The sequence below is a fragment of the Lytechinus pictus genome, chromosome 12 (genome assembly GCF_037042905.1).
Source record: "Lytechinus pictus isolate F3 Inbred chromosome 12, Lp3.0, whole genome shotgun sequence".
In the NCBI taxonomy this organism is placed as follows: Eukaryota; Metazoa; Echinodermata; class Echinoidea; order Temnopleuroida; family Toxopneustidae; genus Lytechinus; species Lytechinus pictus.
The window spans coordinates 15863545-15882848 of record NC_087256.1 but is presented as its reverse complement, the minus strand read 5'-3'; the positions used below and the strand labels follow the sequence as shown (position 1 = coordinate 15882848).

The 19304-nt window shown below is 35.4% G+C and overlaps 1 protein-coding gene across 1 annotated transcript; it reads left to right on the top strand.

Moving 5' to 3' along the window:
• The first annotated feature begins 1164 nt into the window (after nucleotides 1–1164).
• On the top strand, nucleotides 1165–9056 carry LOC129272458 (uncharacterized). The gene is made up of 8 exons (XM_064107769.1): nucleotides 1165–1624; nucleotides 2562–2813; nucleotides 3618–3674; nucleotides 4279–4547; nucleotides 5399–5515; nucleotides 6522–6709; nucleotides 6956–7180; nucleotides 7566–9056. Exons 1-8 carry the CDS (start codon nucleotides 1381–1383, stop codon nucleotides 8002–8004), a joined length of 1791 nt encoding a protein of 596 aa, XP_063963839.1. The 5' UTR covers nucleotides 1165–1380; the 3' UTR covers nucleotides 8005–9056.
• The last annotated feature ends 10248 nt before the right edge of the window (nucleotides 9057–19304 follow it).

The window sequence follows — 19304 nt, the reverse complement described above, 5'->3', positions numbered from 1 at the left end:
AGCCATAGACCCCACCATAGACCAATAATCAATATTAGGAAAAACATGTCAACATGGCGAATAACTGGACTGGATTAGAAAACTCAATATATTGCAGGGGCCGCGGAAGCGGGGGGGGGGGGCTGGGGGGGGGGGGGGGGGCTTCAGCCCCCCCACTTTTTTCCAAAACTGTGTACAAAAACGTAAAAATGACCATATGATTGTGATTTTTAGCATGGTCAGCCCCCCCCCACTTTTGGCTCAGCCCCCCCCCCCCCACTTTGAAAACCGTTCCGCGGCCCCTGTATTGTACCAGACTGGAATGAAAGCTAATTAACATCCGAATTGGAAGAAGAATATTCATTTCTTATTTATTTATTCAATAAAGTATCTTTATACAGGATAACATGCTAAGGTTGACTGTTTGTCAGCACGTTACCATAAAACAATAACAACAGTAGATACATTATAGAAAGAGTAACTTATAGGTTCTACAAATATAATTCATTTAAATACATTAAATCAGAAAAATCGGTGTTACGAAATTCGTTCAACATAGCATAATAAATTTATAAGGAATCGGTGAAATAGAAGAGTTGTCACGGACAACAAAATTACAGTAAACTATATACAGTGTATGATACCATCCTACTTCGATTGGACTATATACAAGTTGTGGCGTTTAGTAGTGATCCATGTATTTCCATGAACTGAGTTTATTCAACATCTTATTTTTCATTCCTTTAGCTCAATTTAGGTTTTTTCATAGTATCTATATGCATACTCTCACATACAGAAGAAAATGCAAAAATGAAGTATCATTGAACTTTCCGTGATTTTTCGATATTCGATCTATTCTCTGATGTATCGAGTGTTATTTGGATAGATAAAAAAACAATTACAGATAATAATAAGCCTACATGGCAAACTTCGGTGACAAACTTTGGACAAATCAGTTGCATAGAAACGTACTCTTTTACAACTTTATGAACCATTGCTCTCTGACAGAGAATACATTAAAATGTATACTTCTTGAGTAGTATGGTTTGTAAAATAATGATCAGAACTTCTTTGTTACCACATCGCCTTTGGACTACTTCTAAACCCCAATGCTATAATCAATAAAATTGTTGAACGAAAGCACCTGTCCACGGTCAGTTATTGATTATGCCGATGCTACCCCTTGATTCTGTTAAATGTCACAACGTCAGTGTTGTCAATAGTTTATTTCGCATCGAAAGATACTGGCGTCTTACTTCGATATACTTTCTTTTTCGCACTCTTCGTTATATAGGCCTATTTATACTTTGAGTTTTAAGTCATCATGATGATCTTGAACCACATTTAGCGTGTTGATAATATCAGAGCGTAAAAATGTTAATTTAAGTCCTTGCCATCAAAATGTTGACGAAGATTTCTCGAGGAGCAAAATCTATATGTTTGTCTTGTCGGTGTAGCAATACTGCCTCATGGAGAGAGAAAGATCTGGGAGAGTCAGGCAGGGCCAGACTCGTAGACCTCAAATGTATTTCGCATTTTAAGCCCAACAAGGATTGCATCTCTGCTGTGATCTATCTACTCATTGGAGCAAGCGTTGTATCAACCCTTGCTCTCTGGCAATTTATGGTATTCAACAGCTCAACAGGTAGGCGAAATATCATACTTTTACACAGTTTAACGCTGTTTAAAGTATTCATTCAACGCCGTTTACTACATGAACTTTATAGTAGTTTAATATTTTTAAGTACAAAGTGTATATCCCTTTGCCCGCTGATGTTGCAATCTTTAGATATGATAATAAATAAAGAACAGTTGTTTGAGCTGTTAAACAGCTACTGTTAAGTTGTATAAAGTTTTTAAACAGCGTTTTTAATGTATTTGTAAAGCGCACAGAGCAGTTTTGATTGATTATGCGCTATATAAGCACCATATTATCATTATTATCATTGTTATGCTTTTCAAGGGAGCCCTGTCGGATGTACGTACATGTAAACAAGACATATACAGAAATAAAAACTGTGATCGAAGATAAATAATGACAAAGATTTTGTAGAGAAAAATTGACGCAGGATAAGAGTTAAAATTTAGAGGGAAGTCCAACAAAAGAGGTAAGTTGTTGACAGAAAAAAATATAGCGGATAGATAAAAGTTTGAACAAAACTGGAAAGAAACAAAAAGATTTTTTAAATTGGTAAAAAGTAGTAAGATCTTTATCTATATATAATGGGAATTTAAAAAATAGGAGCTGTCATTGTGGTGCAGGGTAGAATAACTCCTCTATTTCTTCAATACACAAACTGACTCTTGAAAATGTATAAATTATGTAGCAATATGCTTTTTGTATGTTTATCATTTCCCCGAATTATGGTGAAAGATGTGTAGTGCAAAATCCCAAAACTGATAAGTAACCAATCTCATTTACAAACATTTACAACTTTCTTATTTCTTGTCTATTTCTTTCAAGCTTTCTCCATCAGCTTTCTTTTATTTGTCTCCATCCACAAAATATATCTTTCCAAAGTTGGATTCCCCTTTCAGTTTTTAAACTTTATTGTTTGAATGCATCCATCAATTATTGACAGGATCCCAAGCAAATTACCGGGCAGTAAGAAGTCTTGATACCGGAGGCCTTAGAGATCTCTTCGATTTATCCAATGTTAACGAAGACCTAAAGAACCTATTCGTGGTTGAGCCTGCTCAGGACCAGTCCAAGTTCAAGGCTCAGATGCTGGAACAAGACAAGATTGTTGAACAGTACGAAAGGGAAGAAATAGAAAGAAAAAAGGACATCGAAGTTCCGCAAGAAACAGGACACCATAGTTACCATGGTTACGGTATATGTCATTGGAGAATTAATCATTTATATGATAAAAGCCTTTCAGATTTTGTAGTATCATAGAATGAGCAAAGCATTCTAACTTATGTACTCCTGCCCTACCAAAACTTTCGAAATATTCATGGTATGACATTATTATGCAAAACTGTTCTAAATGTTTTGAAATCAATTCAAGTAAAAATGAGTTTCACAGAAGCAAAAATAAATATTAAAAAGACAGGCCATTTTTTTTTCATTCTCTCCCGTGTCCTCTTCGTCCTCCTAGTCATCAGCTTTGTCACCATCTTCATCTTTATGATCATGAAAACATGGCCGTACGAAATTGTGTTCCCTTTTGTGGGGCAGGGTATACGTACATTTTTTTTTTCATGCGCGATGAAGCGAAGCGACCTAGCTGAATTCGATATTTTTAGTTGGATTGAGCGATCGTGTGTAAATATAGCCGGCTTTGAACATTTCTGGAGAGGAAGAGAATGAAGTGTGCATGGGTACCCCTGCTAACACAACCATTATGATAATATTGTAATAAAAAACACGATAATTGTCAGTTTTGGGTACGGTAAGAATGGAAGAAAAGAGGATCCAACTAACTGACCAACTAAGGCAATACTAATTCATTATGGCTGAACTAAAGGCGTTCTCTTGAAATGAATGAACTCTGTGATTACTCGAATTCGTCTTAAATATAATAGTAAGACGGCCGGGGATTGTATTATTCAAATCGAATTCAATTTGGAATGAATAGTAAGTAGATTTTTCTTTCTTAAATGCACGTTTTATTTTGTGTTTGTGATTTATGTAGGTCCATTCTCATGCACTTCGAAACCGATATGTCCAGAAATTGATATACCCGGTCTTGGTAAGTAAAAACACCTGTAATAATTAAAAAAGGTAAACTCGGGAGAGATCAGCCTCTTGATGTTTGAAATGCTCCCATAACGTGGCATTATGCCTACTTTATCAGAGTCCTTTCTTACAAAGAGTTACGATTGATCCGATCAACCTCAATTAGGATATGGAAATCCATCAATGCCATATTTTTTTCTTTAGGAAATTAGAACTATGTCATTTGAAAACAAAGAGAAGCACACTGAATTATCAAGAAAACAATGAATGTACAAATATATTATCTAGAAAATATTTTGAACAAACATGCATTTTAGCTGTTGACGTTGCTGGCTTTCGATAGTTGTGATTGATTAGATCAAACGTAACTCTTTGTGAGACGGGGCCCTGACTTTCCTATTAGTATACTTTATGTCTCCATTTCTTTGAACAAATTTCTGGAAGAACAATTAAGTAGGTTTGAATACGATGTTATCAAAGTAGTCGGGTTGGATTAGCTATATTATGTAGGCCTATATATGTTTCAGGATTGATACCTCGAGTTCTTTATATACGAATAATAATTAAAATTAAGAATGAAGGTATTATTATGAATTTATTATTTTCACATGATGCAGTTGGTAAAAGAAAGCTTGATCTGAAGGATATAACCATGAAGAATGCAGAGGACCTTATTTTTGGACCATTGGCCGAGAGGGTTCGGGAGGGGGTGAAACGAGCCAATGACACTCTCCGTAAGAAGCTCGTCGATCCCAAGACTGGAAACATCAGTCACGTTGATTGGCTGTTCGATCAAGTGATTGAATCGGAGGCACTAAATGTTAGCAAATACTGGTATCTTCCGGGAGGACATTGGAAACCAGCGAATTGTTTACCAAGATGGAAGGTAAATGTTCGTTCATCTTCATTCTGTTTGAAATCAGAATGAGATCTGAAATAGATTTCTTAATATATTGTTTTTGTTTGCGCGTGTATATAGAGAGATATTGGCAATGAATGCCTGATTGTTTGTTATATAAGGGCAGTATCGATGATCACTCATCCCTTAATTGTGCACACCCCCCCCCCCCTTTCTCCCCTTTTCTGAGAGGGGGCCTATCACGAAAATATTGAGAACAGCAATTGGTCTTCCTTATCAAAAGGCGAATTGTTCCACATGTCTTTCCACTTTGTCATGCAGCTTCATATATACATAACTATACAATGCGTTATTTGTTATTGTAATTATCATCTTCGTTTCGAATTTTCAGAACAAACATACATGCACATCATGTTCAATATTCATTTCATTTTTGGGGGAAGCTAATTTTATCTTGATATCATTGTACATCGAAAATATTGCGAAATCCAATATCAGATTAGGCCCTAATCTATCTTTATCTCTTACAGACTATAGACAACGCACCGCGGATCTAATATATACATACATATTTTTTATCTGAGCAACTTGCCACCTTCTGATGTAATATGTAGCATTTTGAAAGTTCTGAAAATGATCAAAATATATGTCATAAACCCCTTGACTAATAGGTTTCGTCACAAATAGTGCGATGGAGCAATGAAATCGAATTTTCATTGTCGTCTTCACTCTTCAATGATAATTATGATTTATGACAAAAGCCAATGGCGCCTTGCTATGGTGGGCCCCAAACCCAATTGCTTGTTCGAAAAGAGATGCACCTTCCCCTCCTGTAAACATCTTTCAATATCTTTTTCTCTTGGGCTTGGCCTGATTAGGTTGCCGTTTTAATTCCATTCAGAGATCGATTCCATCATCTTCCAATTATTCTTCGTTACCTGGTACCAATGCTTCAAAGACAGCTCCTCGAATTCAGCTTCTTTATCATTGAGCAGGTTGGTATATTCTCCATTTTTTTAATCTCATCTTTTGCAGCGGAAAAAACAACATAACGGGAAAACATCGAAATGGAAGACAACAAAATAATGTTGATATTGGTTGTTGATTCCTCCAAGTAAATGGAAAATATCAACTGACTTATTTTGTTATTTATGTTGTTTTTGTTATCATCGTTGACATAGTTGTTTGGCTAGAAAATTCATTGTTAATTGTTTTCTCATTGATTTGGGTTCTATTAACACATTAAAGGGGTATGCCGAAAATATAATGTTTTGAATAACCAAAACAAAAGTTATTGAATCTCTATAATTTCACATTAGTTCGGCAAAGCAGTTGTATTCATTGGAGGATGATCATTATGTTACTTCCCAATTTTTGTATCATGTGTAATGCATTTTTTATTTTATTTCATTTTATTATACATACAAAATACAAAATACCTACCATGTAACGGAAAAGCAAAAACGATGATGTCTCAAATACTGAATTAGAAATAAATCTAAATGTTATGTTATTGGATAAGAAAATAATTTGAAGTTTTTTTTCTTATTAAAATAAGAAACAAAGAAAAAACGGAAAAGGATACCATCGCTCTGTCATCATCCCCCCCCCCAAATTTCTGTGAAGATTGTGACTCTTCTTCTTGTTAAGTTATTCGACTATCTCTTTGATCATCAACATCAACAAAGAATCGACAATGACTACGGCTTAAAAAGTGAATATTAATGTATCGAAATTTCCACCCACATTTAGTGGAGGTGCCGTGGCCGACTCGAAGGCGCCTGACCATACATTATTTTGAAAGTCCGGGGTTCGATCCCTATAGCCACCGTACCTGTGCCCTTGCGCGAGGCATTTAATCGATCGTGCTCTTTTCATCCTCCATTCAAATAAATGAAAACGATATTCCTAGTAACTTGGTGTGCACTTGTTAAAAATTGAAGAACATTATTAATTATAAGATACTTGATTTTTCTTCCACTTACTTTTATTCTCGCCAAGGCTAATCAAGACCTCTTCAACCGCGCAATGCTCATGAACATTGGATACCTCGAATCTCTCAACTTTACCGACTACGATTGTTTCGTCATTCATGACGTCGACCACGTACCTTTGGACGATCGTAATTATTACGGCTGTTCCGGTATGCCTAGGCATTTTGTCTCCGGGGCTGACAGATGGAACTACAAGTAATAATATTTCCACATTTTTATATGATTTTTAAAATGAATTCTCGTATCATGATTCACAATACCATATACAAGCATTCCATCCTAAGTAAAGCCCTAATTATCATTATTATTATTATTATTATCATCATCATCATTAGTATTGTTGTTGTTATTAAGATTACTATTGTTATTATCATTATTATTATTACCATCATCGCCATCATCATCATTATTTTTACCATTCTTTCATATCAATTGTTTTAGATTGCCATATGATAACTTCTTCGGAGCTGTCACGGGTCTAACGAAAGGTAACATTCGAAGCATCAATGGTTTCCCCAATGTCTACTGGGGATGGGGCGGTGAGGATGATGAAATATGGAAGAGGGTTAAAGACGTTGGACTCGAAATCACTCGCCATAAAGGACCTATCGCCCATTATGACGTCATCAGGCATCATCACAAAAGCGCACCACTGGCAAAAGACAGGTAGGTATTATTTTGATGCAAAGTGCCTTAAATTGTTGGAGATCGGGCCGTTTTCAATGTGCAGGCGTCTGCCTTGATTACTCCGATTGGAGTGGAAAATGTAATACATTAAAGGTAATAATTACCCTCCCAAGAATAAATGTTACGTGCAATTATTTTCACAGGGTAAATTGTGACCAATAGTTGACTTTGTCTAAATGTATTAGGTCTGTCGAAATCTGAAAACAAGTTGAGAGCTTATAGACAAATATTGGATCCTGTACTTACAAATCAATTTCTATATATAAATAAACATTTTCAATGCATTTCAAATAAGTTCCTCTGTTCTTAGCATACCGAAGACGTCTAAAGCAGTATCTGATTCTCTTCTTCTCCGTTTCTGTAGATATAGTTTACTGAAAAATTTCAATAACCGGTACAAAATGGATGGGCTATCCGACATCATCTATCCGACACCTATTTACGACTTGCACACCCTGTACACTAACATCAGCGTGGATATCCGTCGGATCAAACCTCACTATCCGATGCCAGCGCCCAAGGCTGGGAACCAAGGCGATCTGGCTAAGAAGATTTCTGGACTTGCGATGAAAGCCAAGGTGGCCAGCAGGAAAGCAGGGCCAGGAGTCCGCAGGGTTGTCGTGAAAGCTCCGGCAGAAGCCAAGAAGGAGTCGCAGCCGAATGCGGATACAGGCAAAGAGCAAAATGGCGGTGCAAACGACAAGCCTGAAAAAGACAAGACGGAAGGAAATGAGAAGGACGATGGAGAGAAGATAGAAAATAATGGCCGGAGGAGAGAAGATGAAGGAGGAGAAAGGGGATGAAACAGGGGTGGTCAATTAAAGGAGAAGACGGGAGATGCAGTGGCAAGGGAGGATGATGCAAACTAGCCAAAAGTGAAAATGTTTCCGTGGTTTTATCTTTACCATTATCGCAAGTAAAACGTCATTGACATATACGGACCTGGCCACGGAGGATTATCTATTGTTATTGGGGGTGCTGTGACAATGCTCAGCACCCCCAATAACAATAGAATGATCCTCTGTGGACAGGTCCATGGTCATTGATTGACGTTTTTGTTATTCACATAATACACCTATGCAGTTTAATATGGCGCTTTGCAATGTTTTCAAAGCGCTGATGGGTTCCCTTGACATATCCAGGCGCGGATCCAGGGGCCCTTGAGAAGCAAAATTAAAATTTGTAATGTAAAAATGCCATTAAAACAGAGGTGTGCCCCCTCTTATGAAATTGAAATATCCTTAATTTGTGGTTGAAGACCTTTTTTTTTTGCTTGTCAAATTTGGTCGGGTACGAAATATCCTTTATTTGTGGTTGAAAACCTTTTTTGGGGGGCTTGTCAAAATTTTCCTCTGAAAAATTTGCCCCCTCCCTTTGGAAAATCCTGGATCCGCCCCTGACTATATATTACAGGGTGTATTGTTTTCTTATAGGCCTACATGGACATTTTTTCAGAGGTTGAGGATATCTGAATGTCCCATATGTAAGTTGCGCGATATTTCGGACTTCGGCCCCCCTTCGGCCCTTAACTAGACCAATTATACACTTCCATATTGTTACTGTTATGCTTTTATACATGTATGTAGGGCAGGTAGTGATCCCAATTATCATAGAACCATGATTCCAACATCTGATTGAAAGAATGCATTGTACACTTACGGTCCGCAACCCGTTAATATATTTCTTAGCCACAATATACACATCTCTGGGAGAAAATGAAGTGAAAATAAAGGGGATAATGCAATTAAATTCGTCATTTAAAATATTCATGGGGGGTGGCCATCACTATACTGATCCTTCATTGACTTGAAATTATGTGTACTTTTGAAAATTAAATGGGAGTTCATGTACTGAATTACTGAATGACAATGTCAGTCTCAATAGCAATATACAATATCGGGGTAATGCTACGACCGCCGATAGGTGATAGGCAATCGTTTTGACGATAGTCAGGTGCTGGGTTATCAAACAGATTAATATTGGAATTCAAATTCGTACGGTTCATTTACAACAGCAAGTAATACAAAATCAATACAAAATTATAATCGACAGCATAATTGCATAAAGATGATCTTGGACAGATCTTGACCTACGTCCAGAAAGGGTTTATCCGTTCCCCAAGAGTAGGGTCAGAGCCGGGTGTGGGTCCGGGGAAGGGGGGGGGGGGGCAAGGGGGTACGTGTCCCCTTCCGAGATCCCCTATGTTTAACTTATTATTGTTTTAAAGAGAAATGGCCCATGGATCTCAATGAGCGATGTTAAGAACCACCCCTGGTAAATACAGAAAAGAATTGTCGGAAACCTGTGATATTATTAGAGTTTTCTGCTGATATTGTAGGCCTACGTACTTCACCTACGATTATTTTGAAGAATTAAGTTTATTCAGGCCTGAAAGTATCCAACTACAGCAAATTATTTTTCTAATGTTTGCAGTTAAAGATGCGACCGATCGATCAGGGACAAAGCTAAATTGAAGAAAAGAATGAAAAGTTGACAAGAGTAAAAATTGTGTATTATTTATTCAGACATATTGGAGGCATTGGCGGCGGAAGCCAAAAATTTTAGGGGGGACCACAAAATTTTTTTGACAAGCAAAAAAAAAAAAAAAAAAGGTTATCCACCAAAAATTTTAGGGGGGACGCAGGAAAAAAAATTGACAAGCAAAAAAAAAAAAAAAGGTTATCAACAAAACATTTAGGGGGGATCGTCCCCCACCTAAAATTTAGGGGGTCCCCACCGTCCCCCCGCTTCCGCCGCCTATGATTGGAGGAAAACAATATTTATCATGTTGCAACATATAAATTTGCATCCATCGTATTTCGAAGCACGCTCATTCTTTCATGTATATATTTTTTACATGATTATATTTATTTTACGTGTGCAAAATTGCAATAGTTTTAATATGTACAAAAAATAATAAATCATCATAAAATTCACTTTTTGTAGTGATGACAAAGACAGTCCAGTGATCAATAATGTTCGTCTTTATTGTTTTCGTGTGCTCTTTGATGATGAGTATGATGAATGACGATGACGGATGATTGATGATGGTGATGATAAAGAATGACGATGACGGATGATTGATGATGGTGATGGTGGTGATGATGATGATGGTGATCACGACGACGATGATGATGAATGACGATGACGGATGATTGATGATGGATGATGATGATGTTGATGATGATAATGATGATGATAATGCTCGATGATGGATGATGATGATTATGATGATGGATGCTGGATGATGGATGATGATGATGATGATGATGATGATGATGCTGATGATGATTATGATGATGATAATGACAGGTACCCGGCCATGGCGGATTATTAAATCATCTCATTGTATTGTTACTGAAGATGCTTCTTATATTATATTTTTGATCTATATATTTTTAATTTTCACTCTCCACCTCTCTCTCTCTCTTTCCCTTTTACAGTTTCCTTTCTGCCCATACATTTCTCTACCTTTATATTTTTACCTTCCGAATCTCCTTAAAGTTTCAGGATTGGTTAATGTAGGCTGATTCATTTAGTTTACTTATTCCTCGTATTGTCTGATTTATAAAATATGGCTTTTCCTTCTCTGTTTTCTTTTTACTTTATTCATTTGCTTAAAATTTCTTTCTATCCTCCCATTCCTCCTCCTCCTCTTCCTCCTCCTTCTTCTTCTACATATTTTTTTAAATAAATAAATAGATGAATAAATCAATGAATGAATGCATAAATGTATAAATAATAATATAATATAATATAATATGATATAATATAATATAATATAACATAACATAACATAACATAACATAACATAACATAACATAACATAACATAACATAACATAACATAACATAACATAACATAACATAACATAATATAATATAATATAATATAATATAATATAATATTAGTTTACAATTCATTCTAGCAGTTCAAGTACATGCAGGGTAGATGTTGTTGCCGTTGTAACCCTTTGCATTTTTGTTTGAAGTAAACATTCTGAACGTGTAACTAAATTTATAGCGCCATCTGTAGTTGGAAACATTATACTGTTAAAACTGGGCCTTTTTTATAAACTCTTATTTCAGATAAACTATCCCTTTTCAAAGGAAATAATGGATTGAAAGTTCAAAGTATGATGTATTTTTTTTTTCACTTGGCTCGTTTATTTAAAACGTGCTTTACCAGTCACTTTTCATGTCATTGAAAAGGTAAAAAAAGTGATATAGCGCCATCTATAGTTAAAGCAGCATGGTGTTGCTTGGAGATGTGCACATTGTTTACATACAAATTTAATCTATATAATAAGTCCCATTCACTGATCTGTATAGAGGTCAGTGGTCCTATTTTAAAACATAAATTATGTGATAATCGACATTAAGAAAAATATATATCGCCATGCTTTAGCCAGGGTTTTTTTTTAAATGGAGCAAAAAATATGGAATATCAACTTCAAGTCTTTGTTTTCAGCTGCACTGTGTTAACAGATTAAATTTGTATCAACAATAACAATAATAATGCTAGCTGCACATGATGCAGTTACAATGCAGAAATGTGGGAGATACGTAGTTTTGCCTGATAAATCAACTTCTACTTTTGAAGCTTTTGTTCTAATAAAACTACAAAACTAGACTTACATAGTTTACATTTTCATTATCGTCAAAAATTGAAAAACTACTTTCGTAAGACGACTTACGTATTTCTGCCTTTTATATTTTCTGATTTTTGATAATTTTTTTTCAAAAACTGTTTTTTAATCCCCAAAAATGGTTAAAGTTGAAACTTGAAATTTTGCCAGATGAAAGAGCATATTCAAAACTATAAGAAACTCTAAGAAACAGAAAAACACATAATCTTACAAGGTTTTGCCAGATCACGGCCGAATAATAATGATGATAATACTAATTATAATAATAATAAAAACCAATATTCTTATGGGCACACATCCACTTTAAGGAATGCTCATGGCGCCCGAGAATTCAACATAGATTATAGACAGTATTACATAGACAGTAAGGTAGAAAAAATGAAATCAAACATTAATGATTAAAAAAAATCGAAATGAAATTGTAATTCGCAGGGAGAGGGGCCGAGGATATAGACATGAGATGGTCATAGTTTCATTTCTTTTCAAGTTTCTTTGGAGTGGCTGAAGAGAGACAGGTGCAGCAGCACAGAATGTTTTATCACCCCTATGTCATTTTTGTACTTGGTTTTTTTATATAATGAAATTATGAGCGAAGACCTGTGCGCGTAGTAAAAGAGCGGGGTGAATGAGACAGAAAATATAAAAAGGAGCAAGATTAATAAGTGAACGGTAGGCCGGTAAGTAGCAAATTGATTTCAACTCTTATTAACAAAACATTTCATTTTTTCAATCTTGCGAAGTTTCCTTTCAACGACCCCAGCCTTTCTGATATAATAGAAATTAAAAAAATGGGTTGAAAACGAACTATGATTTTATTATGTGGGGAGGACAATCTGAAGGTAGATGAATCACGAAGCAGGTGCAGATCGATGGGCTGTTTTGTGAATAATCAGAAATATCAAAATATATCATATTTATAATGTTATAATTATCTTCAGTTTAACGGAGAGATGTTCGATCATGCTCACTTGCCTATTTTTGATGGTATACCATATATCTTTAAAAATATGTAATTTATTTACTATTTTGTTCATGTTTTGCGATTTGTGAAATGTAGACCTAAAAAAATATGAAATTATGAAATCAATCAAAAATTATAGCCGATACTTCATGAAAAAAGCCTTCGTGAATGAAAAATTTCAGCATCGAAGATAATTTTATTTCTAATTCATAATAACATATATAATTATTATCGAATCAATGGAAAATGAAATTTATCAAATAGATAAATTCTACTTGATTGAATGATATTCAATAGCATGCTCAATTTTTGTTTTTGTTTTAATGCTTTTTATTTAGCCTTTATTGAGATAATATCACATAAGTTTTTCATATATACAAGGGTAATAAATAAATTATACAAAATAAAGTGAAGTACATGTATATAGCAATATAGCAAAAAAATGTTATACATTGTGATTATATTTTTTGAACAAAGATTATCATAAACCATAATACAAACACAAAAACTTGTATTTACTGTATAATAATGCGGTATTGTTTTAATGTATGATGAAAAAAAATCCAAACAGAAAGACTTTTTTAAAGTTCTGAGCAGATTTGACATGAGCGATTTGACATGAGCAATTTGACATGAGCGATATGGAGAAATAAGCCCTCTACTGTTAGTAAAATGAACATCGTTCCACCATTTACTAGTATTGCATCTTCGATATCATCACCACATGCACACGTATAAACTTCGAGGTCGTCGCGGAGGATCGATCAAGATCTAGGAAGGCGGGGCAAATATATTTGGTACGCATACAATTTTCTTCCATTCATTCTACAAACAACTGTAGCATGTGCATGACGGGTGTTGGAACGGTTCAAACTGCACGATACATTGAAGAATGCCAGGATCTGGAATCCAAGAAAAATGTGTAATAAACGGGCGGTCAAGATTTGAAGGCAAAGATCCTCACGACGTATGTATTCGGCTTTATTTATTGTTCTCTGTGTGCTGTGTATTGTCTCTATAACGACTCTACCGTGTCCATGTCGTTTTCTTCGTGTGCATCAACCCATAAAGAACCCGGCCCAGTTCTATCTCCATCCCCAATACAAACGAAGTCTAACGTTAAGTGAGGGCTACCAAGATTGGATAACTATGTCTAACTCTTACTTCTGTTATTTTAGTTGAGAGTTAGACTCCCATACTCCATAGCCATAGCATAGGCCAGTGAGTTAATTTTGGGGTAAAAATGAGTGAGATCAATGGAAATGCTTGCAAATGAAACAACATTTCAGATTTTTTTAAGAGTGAGAAAGGACCAAAATGAATTGTTCTCACCCTCATTTATGATTTAATGACAATGTCTGATGAGTGAGAATTGGCAGCCCTGCTATTGCTAACTTGCTGAGTAGTATGAAGGGGGGCCTCCATGTGTGTGCACCTAACAATTTAACTGAATATTAATCATAATATTTTTTAATTTCACAAAAGAAAATCAGTTGATAATGTTCCTTATAATATATAGATTCTAGGCCTATTATTTTGAGTAAGTGTGCTAAAAATCTCATAAAAATTTGAAAGAAACTTGGTAAAAACCTTGGGCCAATCATTTTCAGATTGAAAAAAAGAAATTGGCGCCCCATGTCTGCACACCCATTCACTTACATGAATTGGAGATTTCGATGAGAATGGGCAAGGCTGCATTTTGAGGCCGTCATCACATGAAATGCTTGAAATTCATTATTTTCCCACCAAAGATTTTAATAAATAGAGATCTGCGAAACGATCCCGATCTTTAATCTTTATTCCCATCATGAATATTCTTAAATTGAGCTGCGCATGCGCAATTTGCGTTTGCGATGTTTTGGAATCGGCAGTGAATTAATAAGTGTGAGGAACCCGATACTGGCTCTAAATCACCAATTTTGAGACTAACCGGAGGATGGATACGGAGTGAAATTAGAATGAAAAGTAGATAGATAAGTTTTTATTCTTTTTAAAATCGTGTTGGTGCATGAGTTTTATATTTCCCCATAAAATCCCACCTTTGTCACTCGGAGTATCAGAGCGAGTTCACTACCTTGATGTTTGGGTAGGTGTAGCGTAGTGTAGCGGTAGTGAAGTGGAGTGAAGCCTACACAAACATCACTTGAGGTAATGTGCAAGTGACTTTTCGGAAAAGAAAGTTCAATGATTTCTGCAGGAATTAACAATTACAAAAATACTTCAAAAGTTGGTTACAGTTCAAGAGAAGCAACAAATAAAATAACAAAGGTATAAAAAATTCTTCACAGTCCATGGAGTTTAGAAGTCTTTTAAAGAAGGGGACTGGGCTGTTCCTGTAGCGATCAGTTCTATTTCTAGGTTCAATACATATTCTTCTTGTTCTTAGTGTCCATGTATTTGTGTTCCTCTCAAACCATGGGCACCCAGGTTAGAAAACTTTCTGAGCAAACTGTAAGCAATGTAGTTCTATATACTTGGTTGAAGGTTTGAAATTAAAGGAAAACCCAACCTTGGTCATAAAATGTTATGTGAGAGAGGAGAAAAATAAGTACAGAATGAAGAAAGTTTTAAAGAAATTGGACAAAAAAAAGAGATGGTTATGGCCGTTTTAAAATTGAGATCCCAAAGTAAATTTCAAATTGGCAACTGGATATGATGACAAGTGGAAAGGACAACTTTCCTACAGGCCATATGTACATGTAGTTGAATTATCAAAAATTCTTCAAAGTACCTATTCACCTACTTGTGATTATAACCAAGGTAGCATATAGTTCTGTGTTGTCATGAAAGAAAAATATAATTCAAAGTAAAGAAAAATTGAAAAAAAAAGCCATTATCCGTATTGGAGTCTTATGGAAGAGTAGTCCTTGGCCTTACTATGACATCAATGCGGCCAAGTTGAAGTCTCCATTGGTATAGTGATTACTATAGAAATCTTGACAATTTTTAAAAATTCATGAATTTCTTATTGTTGTTCGAAAGTCTTCTGATTATTCTCTTTTCTCTAAAAATAACTTTTTATTTTGGTTGGATACACCTGTAAATATCATGAAAAACTAAAAAGTCTTAAGATATTAAAGAAAAATAGATTCTAGTAAATTTAGTTCTTAAATGTACTGATTTACAGTGATTGATGACAATGATTTTTTTAAAACATATTTTTTTTATTTCACCGGTCCAGGGGTTCCTGCAGAAAAATTCCTGACGGGCACCAGTCAAAACAAGAACTAAAAACAAAAAATGTTATGACTTCTGCTTACATGGAATCATGATGATCAAGAGGGGGGGGGGAGGGTGTCACTAATTGTACCGGTATCTAAATGGGGAAAATATTGGTGTGTTCCGGTATCAACCCGGTAATGATGGCAAAAACAAGCACACTTCCACTGTCCTCAGGCTACTAGAATTCAAATATATTGCCAGCGCTCAGCAGCTTATTTCACTAAAAAATTTTCATGTCAAAAGAATTCAGTGGTCATAGTCGGCCTATCAAAAAGTGATGATTGATCATATATATTCATGCAATACCAATGAATCCATGGCAGGGTTTGCTGCAAGGTCTTCCAGTGCATATGAATTCTATGCAAATGTGGAAGAGGGAAAGGTGTTGCTTTTATCATTCATGTGTGACAGACTTGTATCCCCCCTCCCCCCCCACAAAACCGTGTGCGTTGGGGAGTAACAAGGTTCAGTTCCACTTTACCATAGGGTTATACATGTACATGGTATTAAAATGTAGTGTTGACAACACCAACATCAGCCACAACTCCATAATTGAAAAGAGGCTGGTGTTGGGATCGACCTTGGAAAATATGAGATACATGTATTTCAGTACTGTAGTTTGTGTTTTATACTTACTTGGTTCATCTTTAAAGTCTAATTTTGTTATACAACTTTCTTTTTTATTTACCTATTTACTGTCTGTACACATGGATATTGATGAGGAAATGTGGTTCTTGTTTGGTAATCAGACACAAAAGCCAGAGATAAGAGTGATATATGCGTGTGACTCCTTGAGTTTGTTATCACATGGGTATTGGGTAACCAGGTTCAATGACAGCCAGTTGAACATATTTTTTATGGTTTTATTGAAGAACCCTGTTCGCACTCCAGCTCTACAAAACTGATTAGATTTATTTAATTTTTAAACAAAAGACCCCCCTCCGCAACCCAATTGTATCTTCTTAGTACATGAAGGGGTAATTGAAAGGATCAGGACCGAAAATTTGAAATGTTTTTATTGCCTGTTAGTTGTCTTTTATAAAATGCTTTGCCTCTTTATAAAAATGATTTTAAACTCAAATAAATTACATGCTCATTTGAAAGACTTCTGATTTCAGAAACAATTATTTTTAATACAAATGATCAGGATGAAAGAAACCTGCCACCAGAATGGACTTAATAGTTCAGTGAGCTATATATATAATCCATGAAGTGTAAATCATTGTTCATTCCAGACAATAATGACAAGGGTAACATGACAATGTATGCAGGAGCAACACAGTCAAGCATGACTCACTTGATGGTTTCATTTCTCCGAACCACAACAAATATAAGAGACAGTTTACATGTAATCCCAGTTTTAATAATGATAATTATGATAACACAGAATGGCGCATATCACACATAACGTCCCTTTGCGCTTCCAAAGGACTTGGATATTATTACCCTGGCTGTAGCCCTGCAGCTTTTTATAGCACGGTGGCATTTCTAGGGACAGTGATTTTCCGTTTCTAAAAATTGCCTTTTCCGTTTCAGAAAATCTCAAATTCCGTTTCAGCATGTCTGAAAACGGAAATTCCGTTTCCCCATAGACTTTGTGTACACGAAAAAGTGACAATTCTGTTTACATAGAAAACCAATACGCAATGAGTAGCGCGATGTCAAAATGCTAGCGCTGGTCAAAATTTGCATCTACCAATGTACTTACATCGATCTAAAATCCATTTTAATCGAAGAGATTTGAGCTCAAAAACTATTTAAAGAAACATAATCAACATTAATACATCCTCACCTTTCATATTATTAGCATTATTTTATGGTTACATGGGATTTTATTGCTGATTTGGGGACTTTTCAGACATCGTTTTGAGCAGTCGACGACTTCTGCCTATCCGCCATTTTGGATTTGTTGAATCACCGTGATCATTGTATTATGACCGAACGCAGAGGGCAGCAACACACGGCCGTATTCTGCCTTATATGCGGACGTCAGTGTAAACTAATTCAGATACGATCGAGTGATGGAGGGGCTCGAGTGTAGTTACGATGTGTTGATTGCCATGATTGTTGTTGCAAAGTGAGATCGTGTTTTTTCAGTTGATATTCGTATTTTGTTGAGAATTTGGGATTAATTTCTGATGATATTTTGTGCATTTTGAGAAAAAACAAGTTTTCCTTGATTTTCTGTTTGAAAAGCCACTTTCCGTTTCAAAAGGCCGATTCCGTGAATTCCGTTTGTTTTCCGCGATCACGGAAAATCACTGTCCCTACATTTCTAAGAACATTTTTGAGAAATGGTCTTTTCCATTTCTGAAAACCTGTAATTCCATTTCAAAAGTGATCAATCTAAAATGGAAATTCCATTTTGTGATAGAAAATGTATACGGGAAATCACTGTCCCAAAACGAGCCTGAAGATCCATGGTGATTACTTCAAAATATTATATTTATACAGTGTAATTGCAGAACTTTATTTTTTTGGAATTATACCTTCTTGTGTACAGTTACTTGTTTTGTTGTTTTTTTGTTCAGAAAAAAAGAAAACTTAGAAAGGACACCAACAAAAATTGGAGCAATATTTTGTTCAATAAGTAATTTATATGTACACCACTTGCTGAGTTCCCCACATTATTGTGAGAAAGTGTCAAGAAGTTGATAAATACAGGATCATTTTTCTTGGATAAGAATTGCTTTGACGAAGTTCATAAAGGAAGAATTGACTTCTGCACTATACTGGGAAACCAACAATGCTTTTATGTAGCTGTCAAAGGGATCATCATTGTATTTTGATTGTATGGCTTTTAAAAGCCCTTTGTTCCATTTTCTTTGGGAGGGGTCTTTCTCATGATGGATCATTGTGAAGACAAATGGTACAATACACTACATGTACATGTAAGTGTTCATAATGACAAGACATTTTCTAATAGACCATTGATGTACAGATTAATGCCCAATAAGAGGGATTTAGAGCTTCTGTTTTTCAGGGCTGCGTTGTGACCTTTATTCCTTTTAATACTGGGATTCTTTGTTGTTTTGTTCAACAAGAAATCAAGTGATTACATTATTGGGAAATGGAAATAACTACATCAGAAAAAGGCTATATTTGAAAAAAAATCATGGTGACATCTAACATCAAAATGTGAGTGTGAAGGGATTGAATTAAGAAAAAATACGTTTTTTTTGTTTTAAATTTAAGGGGATACTATCTTTAGACTTTTGATATGTTCTATGTTGGTTGCATGGTTAATGCACAGGTGATTTTGTACTTTAATA

Coding starts and splice junctions, on each gene's coding strand:
- LOC129272458 (XM_064107769.1), top strand. CDS start 1,381: ATGTTGACGAAGATTTCTCGAGGAGCAAAATCTATATGTTTGTCTTGT. Junction 2,814..3,617: donor CCATAGTTACCATGGTTACG/GTATATGTCATT, acceptor TGATTTATGTAG/GTCCATTCTCATGCACTTCG. Junction 6,710..6,955: donor GCTGACAGATGGAACTACAA/GTAATAATATTT, acceptor CAATTGTTTTAG/ATTGCCATATGATAACTTCT.